This window comes from Salvelinus fontinalis, chromosome 27 (assembly GCF_029448725.1).
Source record: "Salvelinus fontinalis isolate EN_2023a chromosome 27, ASM2944872v1, whole genome shotgun sequence".
Lineage (NCBI taxonomy): Eukaryota > Metazoa > Chordata > Actinopteri > Salmoniformes > Salmonidae > Salvelinus > Salvelinus fontinalis.
Window position 1 is genome coordinate 31985174 of NC_074691.1, and position 20933 is coordinate 32006106.

The 20933-nt window shown below is 46.3% G+C and overlaps 1 protein-coding gene across 5 annotated transcripts in view; it reads left to right on the plus strand.

Annotated features, from left to right (window-relative positions):
* Positions 1–20933, plus strand: part of LOC129825462 (gephyrin) — a 190288-nt gene that overhangs the window by 168396 nt on the left and 959 nt on the right. For 2 of the 5 annotated variants that reach the window (XM_055885576.1, XM_055885578.1), the window contains 13 exons: positions 1680–1722; positions 2563–2700; positions 6080–6172; positions 8316–8371; positions 13157–13276; positions 16026–16084; positions 16344–16497; positions 16914–17035; positions 17761–17848; positions 19422–19495; positions 19592–19656; positions 19769–19872; positions 20263–20359. In XM_055885576.1, the coding sequence (XP_055741551.1) occupies positions 1680–1722; positions 2563–2700; positions 6080–6172; positions 8316–8371; positions 13157–13276; positions 16026–16084; positions 16344–16497; positions 16914–17035; positions 17761–17848; positions 19422–19495; positions 19592–19656; positions 19769–19872; positions 20263–20359 (1213 nt within the window). Of the gene's footprint in view, positions 1–1679; positions 1723–2562; positions 2701–6079; positions 6173–8315; positions 8372–13156; positions 13277–16025; positions 16085–16343; positions 16498–16913; positions 17036–17760; positions 17864–19421; positions 19496–19591; positions 19660–19768; positions 19873–20262; positions 20360–20933 lie in introns of all 5 variants that reach the window. The other 3 variants (XM_055885573.1, XM_055885574.1, XM_055885575.1) reach the window with 3 other exon arrangements.

Below are 20933 nucleotides of genomic sequence, written 5' to 3' on the forward strand. Positions count from 1 at the left end.
GACTAGAGACAGACAGACAGACAGGACTAGAGACAGACAGACAGACAGGACTAGAGACAGACAGACAGACAGGACTAGAGACAGACAGACAGACAGAATATAATAACTAAAACTGATCGTAACTCCCTCCCACCCCAACACACACACACACACACACACACATACACACACACACACATATTCTCAGAGTGTGTGAGGGTTTTGCGTACTATACCGCGTCCCTCTAATCACTTTTCTCTAGTCTCTAGATACACTACCGGTCAAAAGTTTGGACACACCTACTCATTCAGTGGTTTTTCTTTACTTTTACTAATTCCCACATTATAGAATAATATTGAAGACATCCAAACTATGAAATAACACATATGGAAACATGTAGTAACCAAAAAAGGTGTTAAACAAATCAAAATATATTTTATATTTCAGGTTCTTCAAATTAGCCACCGTTTCCTTTGATTACAGCTTTGCATCATGAGTGAGTAGGTGTGTCCGTTTGACTGCTAGAGGAGCATTAGCAAAGCGTTAGCAAAGCGTTAGCAAAGCGTTAGTAAAGTGTTAGTAAAGCGTTAGTAAAGCGTTAGTAAAGCGTTAGCTTAGCGAGAATCATATGTTTTCAGAGAAAGGCATCCTTCCTGCACCACACTGTCAGTACTGCACATTTACTGTTTTAGCTATTTATCCTGTTATCCTTTATTCTGTTAATCGATGTCAGTACTGCACATTTACTGTTATAGCTATTTATCCTGTTAATAGATCTGTTATTATCAATGTTTAATCAATGTGTTGTTGACTTGATCCACTATATATATATCCGATCATTTAACTCATCTATTATATCTTTGAAATTAACTCATATATTTTAGCTCAGTTAAATTAATCCAACCGCTATCACTGTAACATGCAAGGTCAGAGCTAAGTGTAGGGTCTCAAAACTCTTCCTCTGTCGCTTTTTGACTGTTGCAAAAACATCTCATCTTTCAAACGTTAAAAGAGCAACCTGGTATTTTTTTTATCTCATACTATTTCTCTCTCTGTCTCTCGGTCTGTCTGTCTCTTTCTCTGTCTCTCTCTTCTCCCTCTCTTCTCTCTCTTTGTCTCTCTCTCTTCTCCCTCTCTCTTCTCTCTCTCGCTCCCTCTCTCTTCTCCCTCTCTTCTCTCTCTCGCTCCCTCTCTCTTCTCCCTCTTCTCTCTCTCACTCCCTCTCTCTTTGTCTCTCTCTCTTCTCCCTCTCTCTTCTCTCTCTCGCTCCCTCTCTCTTCTCCCTCTCTTCTCTCTCTTGCTCCCTCTCTCTTCTCCCTCTCTCTTCTCTCTCTCGCTCCCTCTCTCTTCTCCCTCTTCTCTCTCTCACTCCCTCTCTCTTTGTCTCTCTCTCTCTTCTCCCTCTCTCTTCTCTCTCTTCTCCCACTCTTCTCTCTCTGTCTCTCTCGCTTCTCCCTCTCTCTTCTCTCTCTCGCTCCCTCTCTCTTCTCCCTCTCTTCTCTCTCTTTGTCTCTCTCGCTTCTCCCTCTCCTCTCTCTCGCTCCCTCTCTCTTCTCTCTCTCTTCTCCCTCTTTGTCTCTCTCTCTTCTCCCTCTCTCTTCTCTCTCTCGCTCCCTCTCTCTTCTCCCTCTCTTCTCTCTCTTTGTCTCTCTCTCTTCTCCCTCTCTCTTCTCTCTCTCGCTCCCTCTCTCTTTTTCCAGGTGCAGTCACGATGCAGCAGCAAAGAAAATATCCTAAGATCAAGTAAGTCCTCGACCACAAGTCTTTAAGAGGCGAATTAAAGCATCCCTCGTAGAAAGACAACCATGTGTGTGTGTGTGTGTGTGTGTGTGTGTGTGTGTGTGTGTGTGTGTGTGTGCGCATATATGAGCATATGTGATGTTGTGCCAAGGACTGAGTAAGGCTCATGTTAACTCATTTGAAATATGCTATGGAAGCATACGTTTAAAGGAGAGGAATTGGGTCAAGAAGCTTCTTTCTCTTCTCTGTGCTGCAAGGCAGAGGGAAAGCAGGGGAGCAAGATTGCACATTAGTTACACCTCACTTTGCTCTTCCGCTTATCTTTGGAATTATTCCACTGCTGTTATTAGAACAACATGATCGCTGTCAAGAACTGAAATCATACAAGTGTGTGTGTGTGTGTGTGTGTGTGTGTGTGTGTGTGTGTGTGTGTGTGTGTGTGTGTGTGTGTGTGTGTGTGTGTGTGTACGTGCGTGCGTGCTTACATGATTGTGTTTCTCATGTTTTGGTATATATGTGACTCTGTGTAAGACCCTGTCGATGTGTGCTCTCTCTCTCTCTCTCTCTCTCTCTCATTCTTTCTCTCTCTCTCTCTCCTTCTCTCTCTCCTTCTTTCTCCCTCTCTCTCATTCTTTCTCCTTCTCTCTCCTTCTCTCTCTCTCTCTCTCTCTCCCTCTCTCTCATTCTTTCTCTCTCATTCTTTCTCTCTCCTTCTCTCTTGCGCTCTCTCTCTCTCTCTCTCTCTCTCTCTCTCTCTCTCTCTCTCTCTCTCTCTCTCTCTCTCATTCTTTCTCTCTCTCTCTCTCTCTCTCTCTCTCTGTCTGTCCTGTCTTGTCCCATCAGGTCACAGTGCGGTGGACATCACCAAGGTGGCCCGGAGACACCGCATGTCACCTTTCCCCCTTACCTCCATGGACAAGGCCTTCATCACTGTGCTGGAGATGACCGCTGTCCTGGGGACTGAGATCATCAACTACAGAGGTAGGGAGCGGCACACACACACATATATACACACACATACATACACATATACATAGACACCTCAGCGATACACTCTAAGAGATAAAGGTGCTATCTAGAACCTTAAACGGTTCTTCGACTGTCCCCATAAGATAACCCTTTGAAGAAACCTTTTTGGTTCCAGGTTGAACCCTTTTGGTTCCAGTGAGAACCCTTTTGGTTCCAGGAGAACACTGTACACACAAGTACAGAGGTGAGGTCAACTATATACAGTAACACATAAATGTCACACATAAATATACAGTGGTCTGTATTGCAATGGTCAGACTGCAGGAGATTACAGTTTATATCACCTTACTGAACACTTCAACTATAGATGTGTGAGACAACGAGAGACAGAGCGAAAGTGTGTGTGTGTGTGTGTGTGTGTGTGTGTGTGTGTGTGTGTGTGTGTGTGTGTGTGTGTGTGTGTGTGTGTGTGTGTGTGTGTGTGTGTGTGTGTGTGTGTGTGTGTGGACGTGTTTAACTATTCTTGTGGGGACCAGAAGTCCCTACAATACTAGTAAACGAACAAAAAGTTGACCAGCTGGGGACATTTTGTTAGTCCCCACAAGGTCAAATGCTATTTCTAAGGGGTTTAGGGTTAAGGTTAGAATTAGTGTTAGGGTTAGAATTAAGTTAAATATTAAGGTTACGAGCTAGGGTTAGTTTTAGGGTTAGGAGCTAGGGTTAGGTTTTTGGGTTCGGGTTAGGGTTAAGGTTAGGGTTAGGGTAAGAGAACGGATTAGGGTTAGGTTTAGGGTTAGGGGTTAGGGAAAATAGGATTTTGAATGGGACTGACTTGTATGTCCCCACAAGGTTAGCTGTACAAGAATGTGTGTGTGTGTGTGTGTTTCTCAATGTGTGTGTGTGTGTGTGTGTGTGTGTGTGTGTGTGTGTGTGTGTGTGTGTGTGTGTGTGTGTGTGTGTGTGTGTGTGTGTGTGTGTGTGTGTGTGTGTGTGTGTGTGTGTGCGTGTCTCTTCCTTGGCACTAGCCTCAGGGCTTCTTGGCACTAGCCTCAGGGCTTCCTTGGCACTAGCCTCAGGGCTTCCTTGGCACTAGCCTCAGGGCTTCCTTGGCACTAGCCTTAGGGCCTTTGTCAGAGGATCTTAGGGCCGTGGTCTCCCCCCCTGGCTGTGTCACATTATTCTGGAGGTGGATACACAGAGCTTGGACAGGGCCAGGGGGAGGTCTTGGACAGGGCCAGGGGGAGGTCTTGGACAGGGCCAGAGGGAGGTCTTGGACAGGGCCAGGGGGAGGTCTTGGACAGGGCCAGAGGGAGGTCTTGGACAGGGCCAGGGGGAGGTCTTGGACAGGGCCAGGGGGAGGTCTTGGACAGGGCCAGAGGGAGGTCTTGGACAGGGCCAGGGGGAGGTCTTGGACAGGGCCAGGGGGAGGTCTTGGACAGGGCCAGGGGGAGGTCTTGGACAGGGCCAGGGGGAGGTCTTGGACAGGGCCAGGGGGAGGTCTTGGACAGGGCCAGGGGGAGGTCTTGGACAGGGCCAGGGGGAGGTCTTGGACAGGGCCAGGGGGAGGTCTTGGACAGGGCCAGAGGGAGGTCTTGGACAGGGCCAGAGGGAGGTCTTGGACAGGGCCAGAGGGAGGCCATGGACAGGGCCAGGGGGAGGTCTTGGACAGGGCCAGGGGGAGGTCTTGGACAGGGCCAGGGGGAGGTCTTGGACAGGGCCAGAGGGAGGTCTTGGACAGGGCCAGAGGGAGGCCTTGGACAGGGCCAGAGGGAGGTCTTGGACAGGGCCAGAGGGAGGTCTTGAACAGGGCCAGAGGGAGGTCTTGGACAGGGCCAGAGGGAGGCCATGGACAGGGCCAGGGGGAGGTCTTGGACAGGGCCAGGGGGAGGTCTTGGACAGGGCCAGGGGGAGGTCTTGGACAGGGCCAGAGGGAGGTCTTGGACAGGGCCAGAGGGAGGCCTTGGACAGGGCCAGAGGGAGGCCTTGGACAGGGCCAGAGGGAGGCCTTGGACAGGGCCAGAGGGAGGCCTTGGACAGGGCCAGAGGGAGGTCTTGGACAGGGCCAGAGGGAGGTCTTGGACAGGGCCAGAGGGGGGTCTTGGACAGGGCCAGAGGGAGGTCTTGGACACACTCCTGATTCAGCTCTGTCTCAGTCATAACTAATAGAACAGCCATGGTGGTCTCTCTCTGTGTCTTCTATTTTCACCCTGTATACCGATGTTTCATTTTGTTTTGAGAGTCTGTTTCATGATGGGGTGTGAGAATGGAAGGTGGAGGGGAGGAGGGGTGGAGGTGTTGAATTAAATATTTAGACAGGAAACAGATGGAGGACAGGGGGGTGTGTGTGTGTGTGTGTGTGTGTGTGTGTGTGTGTGTGTGTGTGTGTGTGTGTGTGTGTGTGTGTAAATCACACCCTCACACACTATTTATAGACTATTAGCAGCCCATGGTATTTTAGTGCAGCACTTTCTTCTTCCGCCCACTCTCTCTTTCTGTGTCTTTCGCTCTGTCAATCATTCTCTCTTCAGTCTATTTTTTTCTCTGCAGTCTAACCGGCACTTTTTTATGATTCTTATACAGATACAGATATTTCCAACATTTCTACTTTTAGATAGTTACATGTGGGGAATTGTGCGCAAGGGACAAGAGAGAGTACGCAGGTGTGTGTGTGCGCTGTTCTGGTCAGGTGGTGAGTCACAAAGATCCTGATGAGAGGTGTCACTCTCTCACTAACACACACACACCTCCGGCACATGTCTCTCTGTATCTACATCTGAACCAGATGCTCTCCCTCCCTCTCTCTTTCTCCTTCACTCCCTCCCCCTCCCCCTCCCCTCTCTCTCCCTCTCTCTCTCTCCCTCCCTCTCTCTCGTACATCTCCCTCCCTCCCTCTTGCTCTCTCTCTCTCTCTCCCTCTCTCTCGTACATCTCTCTCCCTCCATCTCCCTCTCTCCTACATCCCTCTCACTCCTCCCTCTCTCTCTCCCTCCCCTCTCTCTCTCCTACATCCCTCTCACTCCTCCCTCTCTCTCCTTCCTTCCCTCTCTCCCTCCCTCCCTCCTTCTCCCTCCCGCCATCTCTCTCTCGTACATCTCTCTCCCGCCCTCTCTCTCTCTCTCTACCTCTCGTACATCTCTCTCCCTCCTTCTCCCTCTCTCTCGTACATCTCTCTCCCTCCCTCTCCCTCTCTTATACATCTCCCTCTCTCGCGCTCTCTCCCTGCTCTTCCTCTCTCTACATTCTCCTTCTACCTTTCTCTCTCTTTCAATTCCTCTTCCTCTTCCTCTACCTCTACTCTCTCTCTCTCTCTCTCTCTCTCTCTTTCTCTCTCTCTCTCTCTCTCTCTCTCTCTACCTCTCTCTCTACCTCTACTATATCTCTCTCTCTTTAGATGGAATGGGTCGAGTCCTTGCTCAGGAGGTTTATGCCAAAGACAACCTGCCCCCATTCCCTGCCTCTGTGAAGGATGGTTATGCTGTAAGAGGTCTGTACTGTGATGCAATGTACACACACTGTACACACACACACACACTGTACACACACACACACACTGTACACACTGTACACACACAATGTACACACACACACAATGTACACACACACACAATGTACTACACTGTACACACACTGTACACACACTGTACACACACTGTACACACACACACACACAATGTACACACTGTACACACACAATGTACACACACACACAATGTACTACACTGTACACACACACTGTACACACACACACACACACTGTACACACACACACACACAATGTACACACTGTACACACACAATGTACACACACACACAATGTACTACACTGTACACACACACACACTGTACACACACACACACATAATGTACACACTGTACACACACAATGTACACACACACACACACACAATGTACTACACTGTACACACACTGTACACACACTGTACACACACACACACACACACACACACACACACACACACACACTGTACACACACACACACACACACACACACACTGTACACACACACACACACACACACACACACTGTACACACACACACACACACACTGTACACACACACACACACAATGTACACACACACACAATGTACTACACTGTACACACACTGTACACACTGTACACACACACACACACACACACACACACACACACACACACACACACACTGTACACACACACACACACACTGTACACACACACACACACACAATGTACTACACTGTACACACACTGTACACACACTGTACACACACTGTACACACACTGTACACACACACACACACACACACACACACAATGTACACACTGTACCACACTGTACACACACTGTACACACACTGTACACACACACACAATATACACACACTGTACAGACACACACAATGTACTGCATTGTACTTCAATCTCAGGTCATAGTGTACTGCTGATATGTCCTTTCTGTTCTACATTAGGAGTCAGGAGGCACTGAAACACAGTCAGCTAAATGGCACACATATCGATATGCACACACAGCAGCATATACACACATCAGCATATACACACAGCAGCATATACACACAATCAGCATATACACACAATCAGTATATACACACAATCAGCATATACACACAATCAGCATATACACACAATCAGCGTATACACACAATCAGCATATACACACAGCAGCATATACACACAATCAGCATATACACACAGCAGCATATACACACAGCAGCATATACACACAATCAGCATATACACACAATCAGCATATACACACAATCAGCATATACACACAGCAGCATATACACACAGCAGCATATACACACAGCAGCATATACACACAATCAGCATATACACACAATCAGCATATACACACAATCAGTATATACACACAGCAGCATATACACACAATCAGTATATACACACAATCAGCATATACACACAATCAGCGTATACACACAATCAGCATATACACACAATCAGCATATACACACAGCAGCATATACACACAATTAGCATATACACACAATCAGCATATACACACAATCAGCATATACACACAATCAGCATATACACACAATCAGCGTATACACACAATCAGCGTATACACACAATCAGCGTATACACACAATCAGCGTATACACACAATCAGCGTATACACACAATCAGCGTATACACACAATCAGCGTATACACACAATCAGCATATACACACAATCAGCGTATACACACAATCAGCATATACACACAATCAGCATATACACACAGCAGCATATACACACAATTAGCATATACACACAATCAGCATATACACACAATCAGCATATACACACAATCAGCATATACACACAATCAGCGTATACACACAATCAGCGTATACACACAATCAGCGTATACACACAATCAGCGTATACACACAATCAGCGTATACACACAATCAGCGTATACACACAATCAGCGTATACACACAATCAGCATATACACACAATCAGCATATACACACAGCAGCATATACACACAGCAGCATATACACACAATCAGCATATACACACAATCAGCATATACACACAATCATACAAACATAAACTTATGTCATTACATTAAAACATGTATTTTCTTTTTAGCGGCTGACGGCCCAGGCGACCGCTTCATCATCGGAGAGTCCCAGGCTGGAGAACAGGTCCACACACACACACACACACACACACACACACACACACACACACACACACACACACACACACACACACACACACACACACACACACACACACACACACACACACCACCCTGTCTATACTCAGGGTGAAGCACCTGGCTGGTACCCTCCTTCATGAAGAGCAATACAGTGATCCCTCGCCACTTCGCGGTTCACTTATCGCGGATTCGCTATTTCGCGGATTTTCATAATGCATTTTTTTTTTTTTTTTGGTGCATTGTGCTCTGCATTCTGATTCGCTAAAAACTCACTCCCGCTTCTTGTATCAAAACATGCTACGAATTGTGCTATCATTTTGTCGTCTCGTGCAGTTATGTGTACGTACATAAAACAGCTTGGCAAATTTACATTAAGTTGGCCAAATTATCTTGTAATTTCGAACATCTCCTAAACCCATATGAGCCGTTCATGATGAGCCGTTCATTACAGTTCTCCAACGTAATCGATGGTGGCATGTCGGTGTACAAGGATCTTTTTGCAAAGAAGAAAAAAGAGCGACAACAGCTGCCTATCACTATGTTCTTCTCCCGAACAAACACACCTGCACCGCGGGCTTCAGAAGAAGAGAACACTGCAGAGCGCAGTCAGGATGCAGCGGCCCAGTCTGAAGAGCAGTGAAACGGCCTACACGTGAGTCACTGTATTTGTATACATGTAATAGTTGCTAATTGTAAAAAAAAAAAAAGTTTTCTATTTCGCGGATTTCACTTATCGCGGGTCATTTTCGGAACGTAACCCCCGCGATAAACGAGGGATTACTGTATATCAAAACACACACTCAATGTTTATTCCCCCTGGACCAACATTGTTTATTGAAGTGTGTGTGTGTGTGTGTGTGTGTGTGTGTGTGTGTGTGTGTGTGTGTGTGTGTGTGTGTGTGTGTGTGTGTGTGTGGCGCTCCCATACTGACTCAGTTTACTGAATTACCCAGCAGCCTACTCCACCACACACATGACACAGTATCACACACATGACACAGTATCACACACACACACATGACACAGTATCACACACTGACACATGACACAGTATCTCACACACACACATGACACAGTATCACACACTGACACATGACACAGTATCTCACACACACACACACACATGACACAGTATCACACACTGACACATGACACAGTATCACACACTGACACATGACACAGTATCACACACTGACACATGACACAGTATCTCACACACACACACACACACACACACACATGACACAGTATCTCACACACTGACACATGACACAGTATCACACACTGACACATGACACAGTATCACACACTAACACATGACACAGTATCTCACACACACACACACACATGACACAGTATCACACACTGACACATGACACAGTATCACACACTGGCACATGACACAGTATCTCACACACACACACATGAGACAGTATCACACACTGACACATGACACAGTATCTCACACACTGACACATGACACAGTATCTCACACACTGACACATGACACAGTATCTCACACACACACATGACACAGTATCTCACACACACTGACACATGACACAGTATCACACACTGACACATGAGACAGTATCACACACTGACACATGAGACAGTATCACACACTGACACATGACACAGTATCACACACTGACACATGACACAGTATCTCACACACACACATGACACAGTATCACACACTGACACATGACACAGTATCTCACACACACACACACACACACACACACATGACACAGTATCTCACACACTGACACATGACACAGTATCACACACTGACACATGACACAGTATCACACACTAACACATGACACAGTATCTCACACACACACACACACACACACACACACACACACATGACACAGTATCACACACTGACACATGACACAGTATCTCACACACACACACACACACTGACACATGACACAGTATCACACACTGACACATGACACAGTATCACACACACTGACACATGACACAGTATCTCACACACTGACACATGACACAGTATCTCACACACACACATGACACAGTATCACACACTGACACATGACACAGTATCACACACTGACACATGACACAGTATCTCACACACACACATGACACAGTATCACACACTGACACATGACACAGTATCTCACACACACACATGACACAGTATCACACACTAACACATGACACAGTATCTCACACACACACACACACATATGACACAGTTTCACACACTGACACATGACACAGTATCTCACACACACACATGACACAGTATCTCACACACACACACACACACACATATGACACAGTATCACACACTGACACATGACACAGTATCACACACTGACACATGACACAGTATCTCACACACACACATGACACAGTATCACACACTGACACATCAAATCAAATCAAGTTTATTTTATATAGCCGTTTGTACATCAGTTAATATCTCGAAGTGCTGTACAGAAACCCAGCCTAAAACCCCAAACAGCTAGAATGCAGGTGTAGAAGCACGGCGGCTAGGAAAAACTCCCTAGAAAGGCCAAAACCTAGGAAGAAACCTAGAGAGGAACCAGGCTATGAGGGGTGGCCAGTCCTCTTCTGGCTGTGCCGGGTGGAGATTATAACAGAACATGGACAAGATGTTCAAATGTTCATAAATGACCAGCATGGTCAAATAATAATCAGGAGTAAATGTCAGTTGGCTTTTCATAGCCGATCATTAAGAGTATCTCTACCGCTCCTGCGGTCTCTAGAGAGTTGAAAACAGCAGGTCTGGGACAGGTAGCACGTCCGGTGGACAGGTCAGGGTTCCATAGCCGCAGGCAGAACAGTTTAAACTGGACCAGCAGCAAGGCCTGGTGGACTGGGGACAGCAAGGAGTCATCATGCCTGGTAGTCCTGACGCATGGTCCTAGGGCTCAGGTCCTCCGAGAGAGAGAAAGAAAGAGAGAAGGAGAGAATTAGAGAGAGCATACTTAAATTCACACAGGACACCGGATAAGACAGGAGAAGTACTCCAGATATAACCAACTGACCCTAGCCCCCCGACACATAAACTACTGCAGCATAAATACTGGAGGCTGAGACAGGAGGGGTCAGGAGACACTGTGGCCCCATCCGATGTTACCCCTGGACAGGGCCAAACAGGAAGGATATAACCCCACCCACTTTGCCAAAGCACAGCCCCCACACCACTAGAGGGATATCTTCAACCACCAACTTACCATCCTGAGACAAGGCCGAGTATAGCCCACAAAGATCTCCACCACAGCACAAACCAAGGGGGGGGGCACCAGTAAGCCAGTGACTCAGCCCCTGTAATAGGGTTAGAGGCAGAGAATCCCAGTGGAGAGAGGGGAACCGGCCAGGCAGAGACAGCAAGGGCGGTTCGTTGCTCCAGAGCCTTTCCGTTCACCTTCACACTCCTGGGCCAGACTACACTCAATCATATGACCTACTGAAGAGATAAGTCTTCAGTAAAGACTTGAAGGTTGAGACCCAGTCTGCGTCTCTCATATGGGTAGGCAGACTATTCCATAAAAATGGAGATCTATAGGAGAAAGCCCTGCCTCCAGCTGTTTGTTTAGAAATTCTAGGGACAATTAGGAGGCCTGCGTCTTGTGACCGTAGCGCACGTGTAGGTATGTACGTCAGGACCAACTCGGAAAGATAGGTAGGAGCAAGCCCATGTAACGCTTTATAGGTTAACAGTAAAACCTTGAAATCAGCCCTTGCCTTAACAGGAAGATGGTGTAGGGAAGCTAGCACTGGAGTAATATGATCAAATTTCTTTGTTCTAGTCAGGATTCTAGCAGCCGTATTTAGCAATAACTGAAGTTTATTTAGTGCTTTATCCGGGTAGCCGGAAAGTAGAGCATTGCAGTAGTCTAACCTAGAAGTAACAAAAGCATGGATTCATTTTTCTGCATCATTTTTGGACAGATGACACAGTATCTCACACACACACGTGACACATTAATACACCTACTTACTGTATGTATGATGAGATGTGGTGTTGTGCCGTTGCTAAGTGTTTGCCTTGCTGTGGTTGTTTGGTTGGGACGACCAGGGATGTTCTCTGTTTAGTGAGTCCACCAGATCAGAGGCAGTAGGGACGACCAGGGATGTTCTCTGTTTAGTGAGTCCACCAGATCAGAGGCAGTAGGGACGACCAGGGATGTTCTCTGTTTATTGAGTCCACCAGATCAGAGGCAGTAGGGACGACCAGGGATGTTCTCTGTTTAGTGAGTCCACCAGATCAGAGGCAGTAGGGACGACCAGGGATGTTCTCTTGATAAGTGCATGAATTGGACCATTTTCCTGTCCTGCAGAGCATTAGAAATGTAATGAGGACTTTTGGCTGTCAGGGAAAATGTATGGAGTAAAAAGTATTTTTTTAAAGAATGTAGTGAAGTAATGAAATGATTGCCTAATGATCTTCTGAACTTCCCAATACATTTCTGATGCATTTCAGTCATTTCAAACCATACTTCCTTCAGATTGAAATACTTACAAAAGTACTGTCACACTGATTTGTAGTAAACTGTTAAAGCCCCAATAAAAACAGGAAACATTAGCCTTTGATTACATAACTTTTTTGATGTAATCAAACAGCTTTTTGATATTAAATGGGTTTGGGAACCCCTGGCCTAGGGGGACATTCCACTGATATGTTTGCAGTGTGCGTGTGGGTTTGTGTCTGTAAATATGCATGTGTGCATATTTGACATCAGTTGCTCTGTCTCTGCAGCCCACCCACACAGTGATGCCGGGTCAGGTGATGAGGGTGACGACGGGGGCTCCTATCCCCTGTGGGGCAGACGCTGTGGTGCAGGTGGAGGATACAGAGCTGCTCCGCGAGTCTGAGGACGTAAGTCTCACCTTTGACCCCTGACCCTTAGCCCTATGGAGAGGGACTAAAGAGGGTCTCTTAGAGGGATGGTGTAATAATAATAAAGGACTTTGCAGTGTGGCTAGGCAGGGCTGGTGGGAGGGTGTTTTGAATGGAACAGTAGTGAAGGTGATGACAGTAGGGAAGGTGATGACAGTAGGGAAGGTGATGACAGTAGGGAAGGTGATGACAGTAGGGAAGGTGCTGACAGTAGGGAAAGTGACGAAAGTAGTGAACGTGATGACATTAGTGAAGGTGATGACATTAGTGAAGGTGAGGACAGTAGTGAAGGTGATGACATTAGGGAAAGTGATGACAGTAGTGAAGGTGATGACAGTAGTGAAGGTGATGACAGTAGTGAAGGTGATGACATTAGGGAAAGTGATGACAGTAGTGAAGGTGATGAAAGTAGTGACGGTGATGACAGTAGTGAAGCTGATGACAGTAGTGAAGGTGATGAAAGTAGTGAAGGTGATGACAGTAGTGAAGGTGATGATACTAGTGAAGGTGATGAAAGTAGTGACGGTAATGACAGTAGTGAAAGCGATGACAGTAGTGACGGTGATGACAGTAGTGAATGTGATGACAGTAGTGAATGTGATGACAGTAGTGAATGTGATGACAGTAGTGAAGGTGATGACAGTAGGGAAGGTGATGAAAGTAGTGACAATGATGACAGTAGTGAAGGTGCTGACATTAGTGAAGTTGATGACAATAGTGACGGTGATGACAGTAGTAAATGTGATGACAGTAGTGAAGGTGATGACAGTAGGGAAGGTGATCAATCAATCAATTTTATTTTATATAGCCCTTCGTACATCAGCTAATATCTCGAAGTGCTGTACAGAAACCCAGCCTAAAACCCCAAACAGCTAGTAATGCAGGTGTAGAAGCACGGTGGCTAGGAAAAACTCCCTAGAAAGGCCGAAACCTAGGAAGAAACCTAGAGAGGAACCAGGCTATGAGGGGTGGCCAGTCCTCTTCTGGCTGTGCCGGGTGGAGATTATAACAGAACTATGCCAAGATGTTCAAAAATGTTCATAAGTGACAAGCATGGTCAAATAATAATCATGAATAATTTTCAGTTGGCTTTTCATAGCTGATCATTAAGAGTTGAAAAACAACAGGTCTGGGACAGGTGGCGGTTCCATAACCGCAGGCAGAACAGCTGAAACTGGAATAGCAGCAAGGCCAGACGGACTGGGGACAGCAAGGAGTCACCACGGGCGGCAGTCCCGACGCATGGTCCTAGGGCCCAGGTCCTCCGAGAGAAAGAAAGAGAGAAGGAGAAAATTAGAGAGAGCCAAGATTTTCAAAATGTTCATAAATGACAAGCATGGTCAAATAATAATCAGGAATAAATCTCAGTTGGCTTTTCATAGCCGATCATTAAGAGTTGAAAACAGCAGGTCTGGGACAGGTAGGGGTTCCATAACCGCAGGCAGAAGAGTTGAAACTGGAATAGCAGCAAGGCCAGGCGGACTGGGGGCAGCAAGGAGTCACCACGGCCGGTAGTCCCGACGTATGGTCCTAGGGCTCAGGTCCTCCGAGAGAAAGAGAGAAGGAGAAAATTAGAGTGAGCATACTTAAATTCACACAGGACACTGGATAAGACAGGAGAAGTACTCCAGGTATAACCAACTGACCCTAGCCCCCCGACACATAAACTACTGCAGCATAAATACTGGAGGCTGAGACAGGAGCGGTCAGGAGACACTGTGGCCCCATCCGAAGAAACCCCCGGACAGGGCCAAACAGGAAGGATATAACCCCACCCACTCTGCCAAAGCACAGCCCCCACACCACTAGAGGGATATCCTCAACCACCAACTTACAATCCTGAGACAAGGCCGAGTATAGCCCACAAAGGTCTCCACCACAGCACAACCAAGGGGGGGCGCCAACCCAGATGATATTAGTGACGGTGATGACAGTACGGAAGTTGATGAAAGTAGTGACAATGATGACAGGTGTGAAGGTGATGACAGTAGGGAAGGCGATGACCTTAGTGACGGTGATGACAGTGGGGAAGGTGATGACAGAAGGGAAGGTGATGAAAGTAGTGACGGTGATGAAAGTAGTGACGGTGATGAAAGTAGTGAAGGTGATGACAGTAGTGAAGGTGATGACAGTAGGGAAGGTGATGACCTTAGTGACGGTGATGACAGTGGGGAAGGTGATGACAGAAGGGAAGGTGATGAAAGTAGTGACGGTGATGAAAGTAGTGAAGGTGATGAAAGTAGTGAAGGTGATGACAGTAGTGAAGGTGATGACAGTAGTGACGGTATTGACAGTAGGGAAGGTAAGAAAGTAGTGACGGTGATGACAGTAGTGAAGGTGATGACAGTAGTGAAGGTGATGACAGTAGGGAAGGCGATGACCTTAGTGACGGTGATGACAGTGGGGAAGGTGATGACAGAAGGGAAGGTGATGAAAGTAGTGACGGTGATGACAGTAGTGAAGGTGATGAAAGTAGTGACGGTGATGACAGTAGTGACGGTGATGACAGTAGTGAAGGTGATGAAAGTAGTGAAGGTGATGACAGTAGTGAAGGTGATGACAGTAGGGAAGGTGATGAAAGTAGTGACGGTGATGACAGTAGTGAAGGTGATGAAAGTAGTGAAAGTGATGAAAGTAGTGAAGGTGATGACAGTAGGGAAGGTGATGACAGTAGGGAAGGTGTTTTGTGTAATAGCTCCTTACAGGTTTGTTGGTTTCTCCTTCTCAGGGCACAGAGGAGCTGGAAGTGCGGATCCTCGTACAGGCCCGTCCCGGACAAGACATCCGGTGTGTGTGTGTGTTGTGTGTGTGTGTGTGTGTGTGTGTGTGTGTGTGTGTGTGTGTGTGTGTGTGTGTGTGTGTGCACATGTGTGTGTGTGTGTGTGTGTGTGCACATGTATGTGTGTGTATACATGTGTGTGTGTATACATGTATGTGTGTGTGTGTGTGTGTGTAAAAGTGAATAAAAGTGTGTTTTTATGTTCCTCTGTATACATACCCCCTCTTTAACCTTCCTATTAAATGTCCTTGTCTCCCCTCCCTCCAGGCCCATAGGTCATGACATCAAGCGTGGGGAGTGTGTCCTGTCTAAGGGAACCCACATGGGCCCCTCTGAGATTGGCCTGCTGGCCACCGTAGGAGTCACCGAGGTGGAGGTGCAGAAGTTCCCCGTGGTGGCCGTCATGTCCACAGGCAACGAAGTGAGACAGAGAGTTCCAAACCTCTCAGCTAATAACAACTAGTTTTGAAGTTTCATATCCCATTAAGGCCCTCCACTCTGGTGGATTGATCCTGGCGCCACAATCCTAACTGTGGATAATCCACCGCTCTGGTGCACTTCCCCGCTCCACTCAGACCAGTCCCAGATAGTTCTATCTAAATTCTTGCTTGAGAAAGTTTTCTGTTAACAATTCTATCAAACTATTACAGCTATTACAGTAAATGACTTCATTGTTACCCAGATATTACATTTAAAAAACACTGGGCCTTTAAAACATTTAGGAACAGAAAACGAAAATGAGCTTTTCTTATTGAACAAATCCTGGTAGTCTCTCCCTGTTTTCAGGCTGTTTTCTTCCGTTTGGTACCTAATGAACACTTCCCCTGCTGTCTCTAGCTGTTAAACCCTGAGGACGACCTCCACCCAGGAAAGATCAGGGACAGTAACCGTTCCACGCTGCTCGCCACCATCCAGGAGCACGGATACCCCACCATCAACCTGGGCATCGTGGGAGACAAGTAGGACTTCACACTCTTCTCCCTGCTCCTCTTTCTGTTCGTCTACCGTCTTCCTCTTCCCTTTATCTCATTATCTTTCTCCTTGTCTCTACCGTCTTCCTCTTCCTCCTCCCTTTATCTCATTATCTTTCTCCTTGTCTCTACCATCTTCCTCTTCCTCCTCCCTTTATCTCATTATCTTTCTCCTTGTCTCTACCGTCTTCCTCTTCCTCCTCCCTTTATCTCATCATCTTTCTCCTTGTCTCTACCGTCTTCCTCTTCCTCCTCCCTTTATCTCATTATCTCTCTCCTTGTCTCTACCGTCTTCCTCTTCCTCCTCCCTTTATCTCATCATCTTTTTCCTTGTCTCTACCATCTTCCTCTTCCTCCTCCCTTTATCTCATTATCTTTCTCCTTGTCTCTACCGTCTTCCTTTTCCTGATACTCCTTCTATTCCTCTCTTTCTACTCTCCTTTTGTTTTATATTCCTCTTCCTGCCCCTACTTTGCCTCCTCCTCTCTCCTCTTCCTCTCGCCTCCTCTATGGTGTGTGATGGTAACTAGTAACTGTTCACTGTCTATTGGCCCCACAGCCCAGACGACTTCCTCCTCATCTTCCTCCTGATCTTCCTCACCCTCCTCTTCTTCCTCCACCTCCTCTTCCTCCATCTCCTCCTTTCATCCATCCCTCTGTAACCCTATATATGGTGTGTGATGGTAACTGTTCTCTGTCTATCGGCCCCATAGCCCAGATGACCTGCTGAATGCCCTAAACGAGGGCATCAGCCGCGCTGACGTCATCATCACCTCTGGAGGGGTGTCTATGGGAGAGAAGGTATGTGAGCAAATAGTGAGTATGAATGGTCATTGGTTATGACATTGCACTATTCTGACACCTTGTGGTCGGGGTGGGGAATTGTTGTGTTAATACTATGTGGGGGAAATGTGGGATTAATTACAATCACACACAGAACAGGATCATTTATTTATTTGGATTGGGAATTGTGGTGTTTGATATTTTGTTACATATACAGTACATTTAACATTTTTACATACAGTACCAGTCAAAAGTTTGGACACACTTACTCATTCAAGGGTTTTTCTTTATTTTTACAATTTTCCACATTGTAGAATAATAGTGAAGACATCAAAACTATGAAGTAACACATATGGAATCATGTACTTAGAATAATCCCAAATAGGATTCTTCTAAGTAGCCACCCTTGATGACAGCTTTGCACACTCTTGGCATTCTCTCAACCAGCTACATGAGGTAGTCACCTGGAATGCATTTCGATTAACATGTGTGCCTTGTTAAAAGTTTATTTGTGGAATTTCTTTCCTTCTTAATGCATTTGAGCCAATCAGTCAGAACAGTGGAAATCTGTCCTTTGGTCTGATGAGTCCAAATTTACGATTTTTGGTTCCAACAGCCGTGTCTTTGTGAGATGCAGAGTCGGTGAACGGATGATCTCCTCATGTGGGGTTCCCACCTTGAAGCATGGAGGAGGAGGTGTGGGGGTGCTTTCCTGGTGACATTGTCTGTGATTTATTTAGAATTCAAAGCACACTTAACCAGCATGGCCATCACAGCATTCTACAGCGATACACCATCCCATCTGGTTTGCGCTTAGTGGGACTATCATTTGTTTTTCAACAGGACAATGACCTAAAACACCTCCAGGCTATGTAAGGGCTATTTAACTAAGAAGGAGAGTGATGGAGTGCCGCATCAGATGACCTGGCCTCCACAATCACCCGACTTTAACCAAATTGAGATGGTTTTGGATTAGTTGGACTGCATAGTGAAGGAAAAGCAGCCAACAAGTGCTCAACATATGTGAGAACTCCTTCAAGATTGTTGGAAAAGCATTCCTCATGAAGCTGGTTGAGAGAATGCCAAGAGTGTGCAAAGCTGTCATCAAGGCAAAGGGTGGATAATTTGAATAATCTAAATAATATTTTGATTTATTTCACACTTTTTTGTTGCTACATGATTCCATATGTGTTATTTCACAGTTTTGATGTCTTCAATATAGAAAATAGTAAAAATAAAAACCCTTGAATGAGTAGGTGTGTCCAAACTTTTGACTGGTACTGTAGATACATGACATTATGGAGTTCATACTATGTGGACTCACACAGCACAGGGTTGTATTTATAAGGGCCCAAAACGGAAAACATTTTGCAGCAAAAAAAAAAGTAAATGTAAATTTCAGTTTCTTATTGGATCCAGATACTTTCTTCTAATTTCAGTCAGTTTTTGTTGTTGCCTTGGTGCCTGATGAATACACCCCAGTGGGGCACACGTCTTATGTGGGTTTTAGGTACACCTACACTAGAACTGTTTTGCTCTAATGTTTATATGTACCTTAGAAGACTCCAAACTGTGTGATCCTCTTTTTCAGGACTATCTGAAACAGGTGCTGGATATTGATCTGCATGCCCAGATCCACTTTGGACGAGTCTTCATGAAACCAGGGTGAGATGAAGGGAGGGATGGCTGGACAGGTGAACCGGTGGATGGATTGTTCATTGATGACCATGTTGTTCTTCTTCTCTTCTCCCATCATATCAGTCTCCCGACAACGTTCGCCACGTTGGACATGGACGGTGTTCGTAAACTCATCTTTGCCCTCCCAGGTAGTGTGTAAAGTAAAGAGAAAGAGGAAATCAGACAATCGTTTCCAGACTGGTTTCTAACACACTCTTGTTTTCTTTCTTCCCCACCCCCCCCCCCACCCCCCCGGCCCAGGTAACCCCGTGTCTGCTGTGGTGACATGTAACCTCTTCGTCATTCCCGCCTTGAGGAAGATGCAGGGGATCCTGGACCCACGGCCCACCATCATCAAAGCCAGGGTAAGAACGAAGTCACAGGACTCCATGAATCTTTCTTAATTTGGTCATTTAGGGTGGCAGGTAGTCTAGCAGTTAGAGCGTTGGGACAGTTCTCTAGTTCCAATCCCTGAGCTGACAAGGTGAAAAATCGGTCGATGTCCCCTTATGCAAGGCACTTTACCCTACGGTCACCGTTGGTAATTGCTAACCCTGGCCGTGACCCCACTCTCTGTGGGTTGGCTCAGGGGGAGTTGGGATGTAAAAAAAAATATGCATGCGTATGAATTGTAGTGAACGAGTGCACACTTCAGGAGGGAGGAGAGATAATTGGGGGACACACCCTGATGTGATGTCATGATGAGGTCATCATGTCATGATGAGCCCTGTTGATTGTGTGGTTGTCGCCTGTAGTTGTCATGTGACGTGAAGCTGGACCCTCGCCCTGAGTACCACCGCTGCATTCTGACATGGCACCACCAGGAGCCTCTGCCATGGGCCCAGAGCACAGGTACTGATGGAACCATACCATTCTATTGTATTGTATTATTTTCTATTCTATTCTGTTGTGCATTGCTATAAGGAGCGATACACTTCTATACTAAACGACTACACTAAATGAATAGTCACAGTCTCAATGGACTGGTCACTGGCTTTGTTCATGGGCAATTGTAGAGGGGAAAGCTATAGTCCTCTCATCTAACAAACCCTCTAGCTGTGACTATTTTCAGACAGGGTAGTATTAGAAGGCTCTCACTCCCTTGCATGCTGTTGTAGTGAGATCATCCTGACTGTCATGGGTGTAATCCTCCTGGACATGTGTGGTACTGGGCACTGACAGAGGGCCTAGAGTGCATTTATTCTCTCTCTCTTTCCCTCTTTCCCTCTCTCAATCTCTTTCCCTCTCTCTCTCCCTCTCTCTTTCTCTCTTTCTCTCTTTCTCTCTTTCTCTCTCTCTCTCTTTCTCTCTCTCTCTCTTTCTCTCTCTCTCTGTCTCTCTCTCTTTTTTTCTCTCTCTCTGTCTCTGTCTCTGTCTCTCTCTCTCTCTCTCTCTCTCTCTCTCTCTCTCTCTCTCTCTCTCTCTC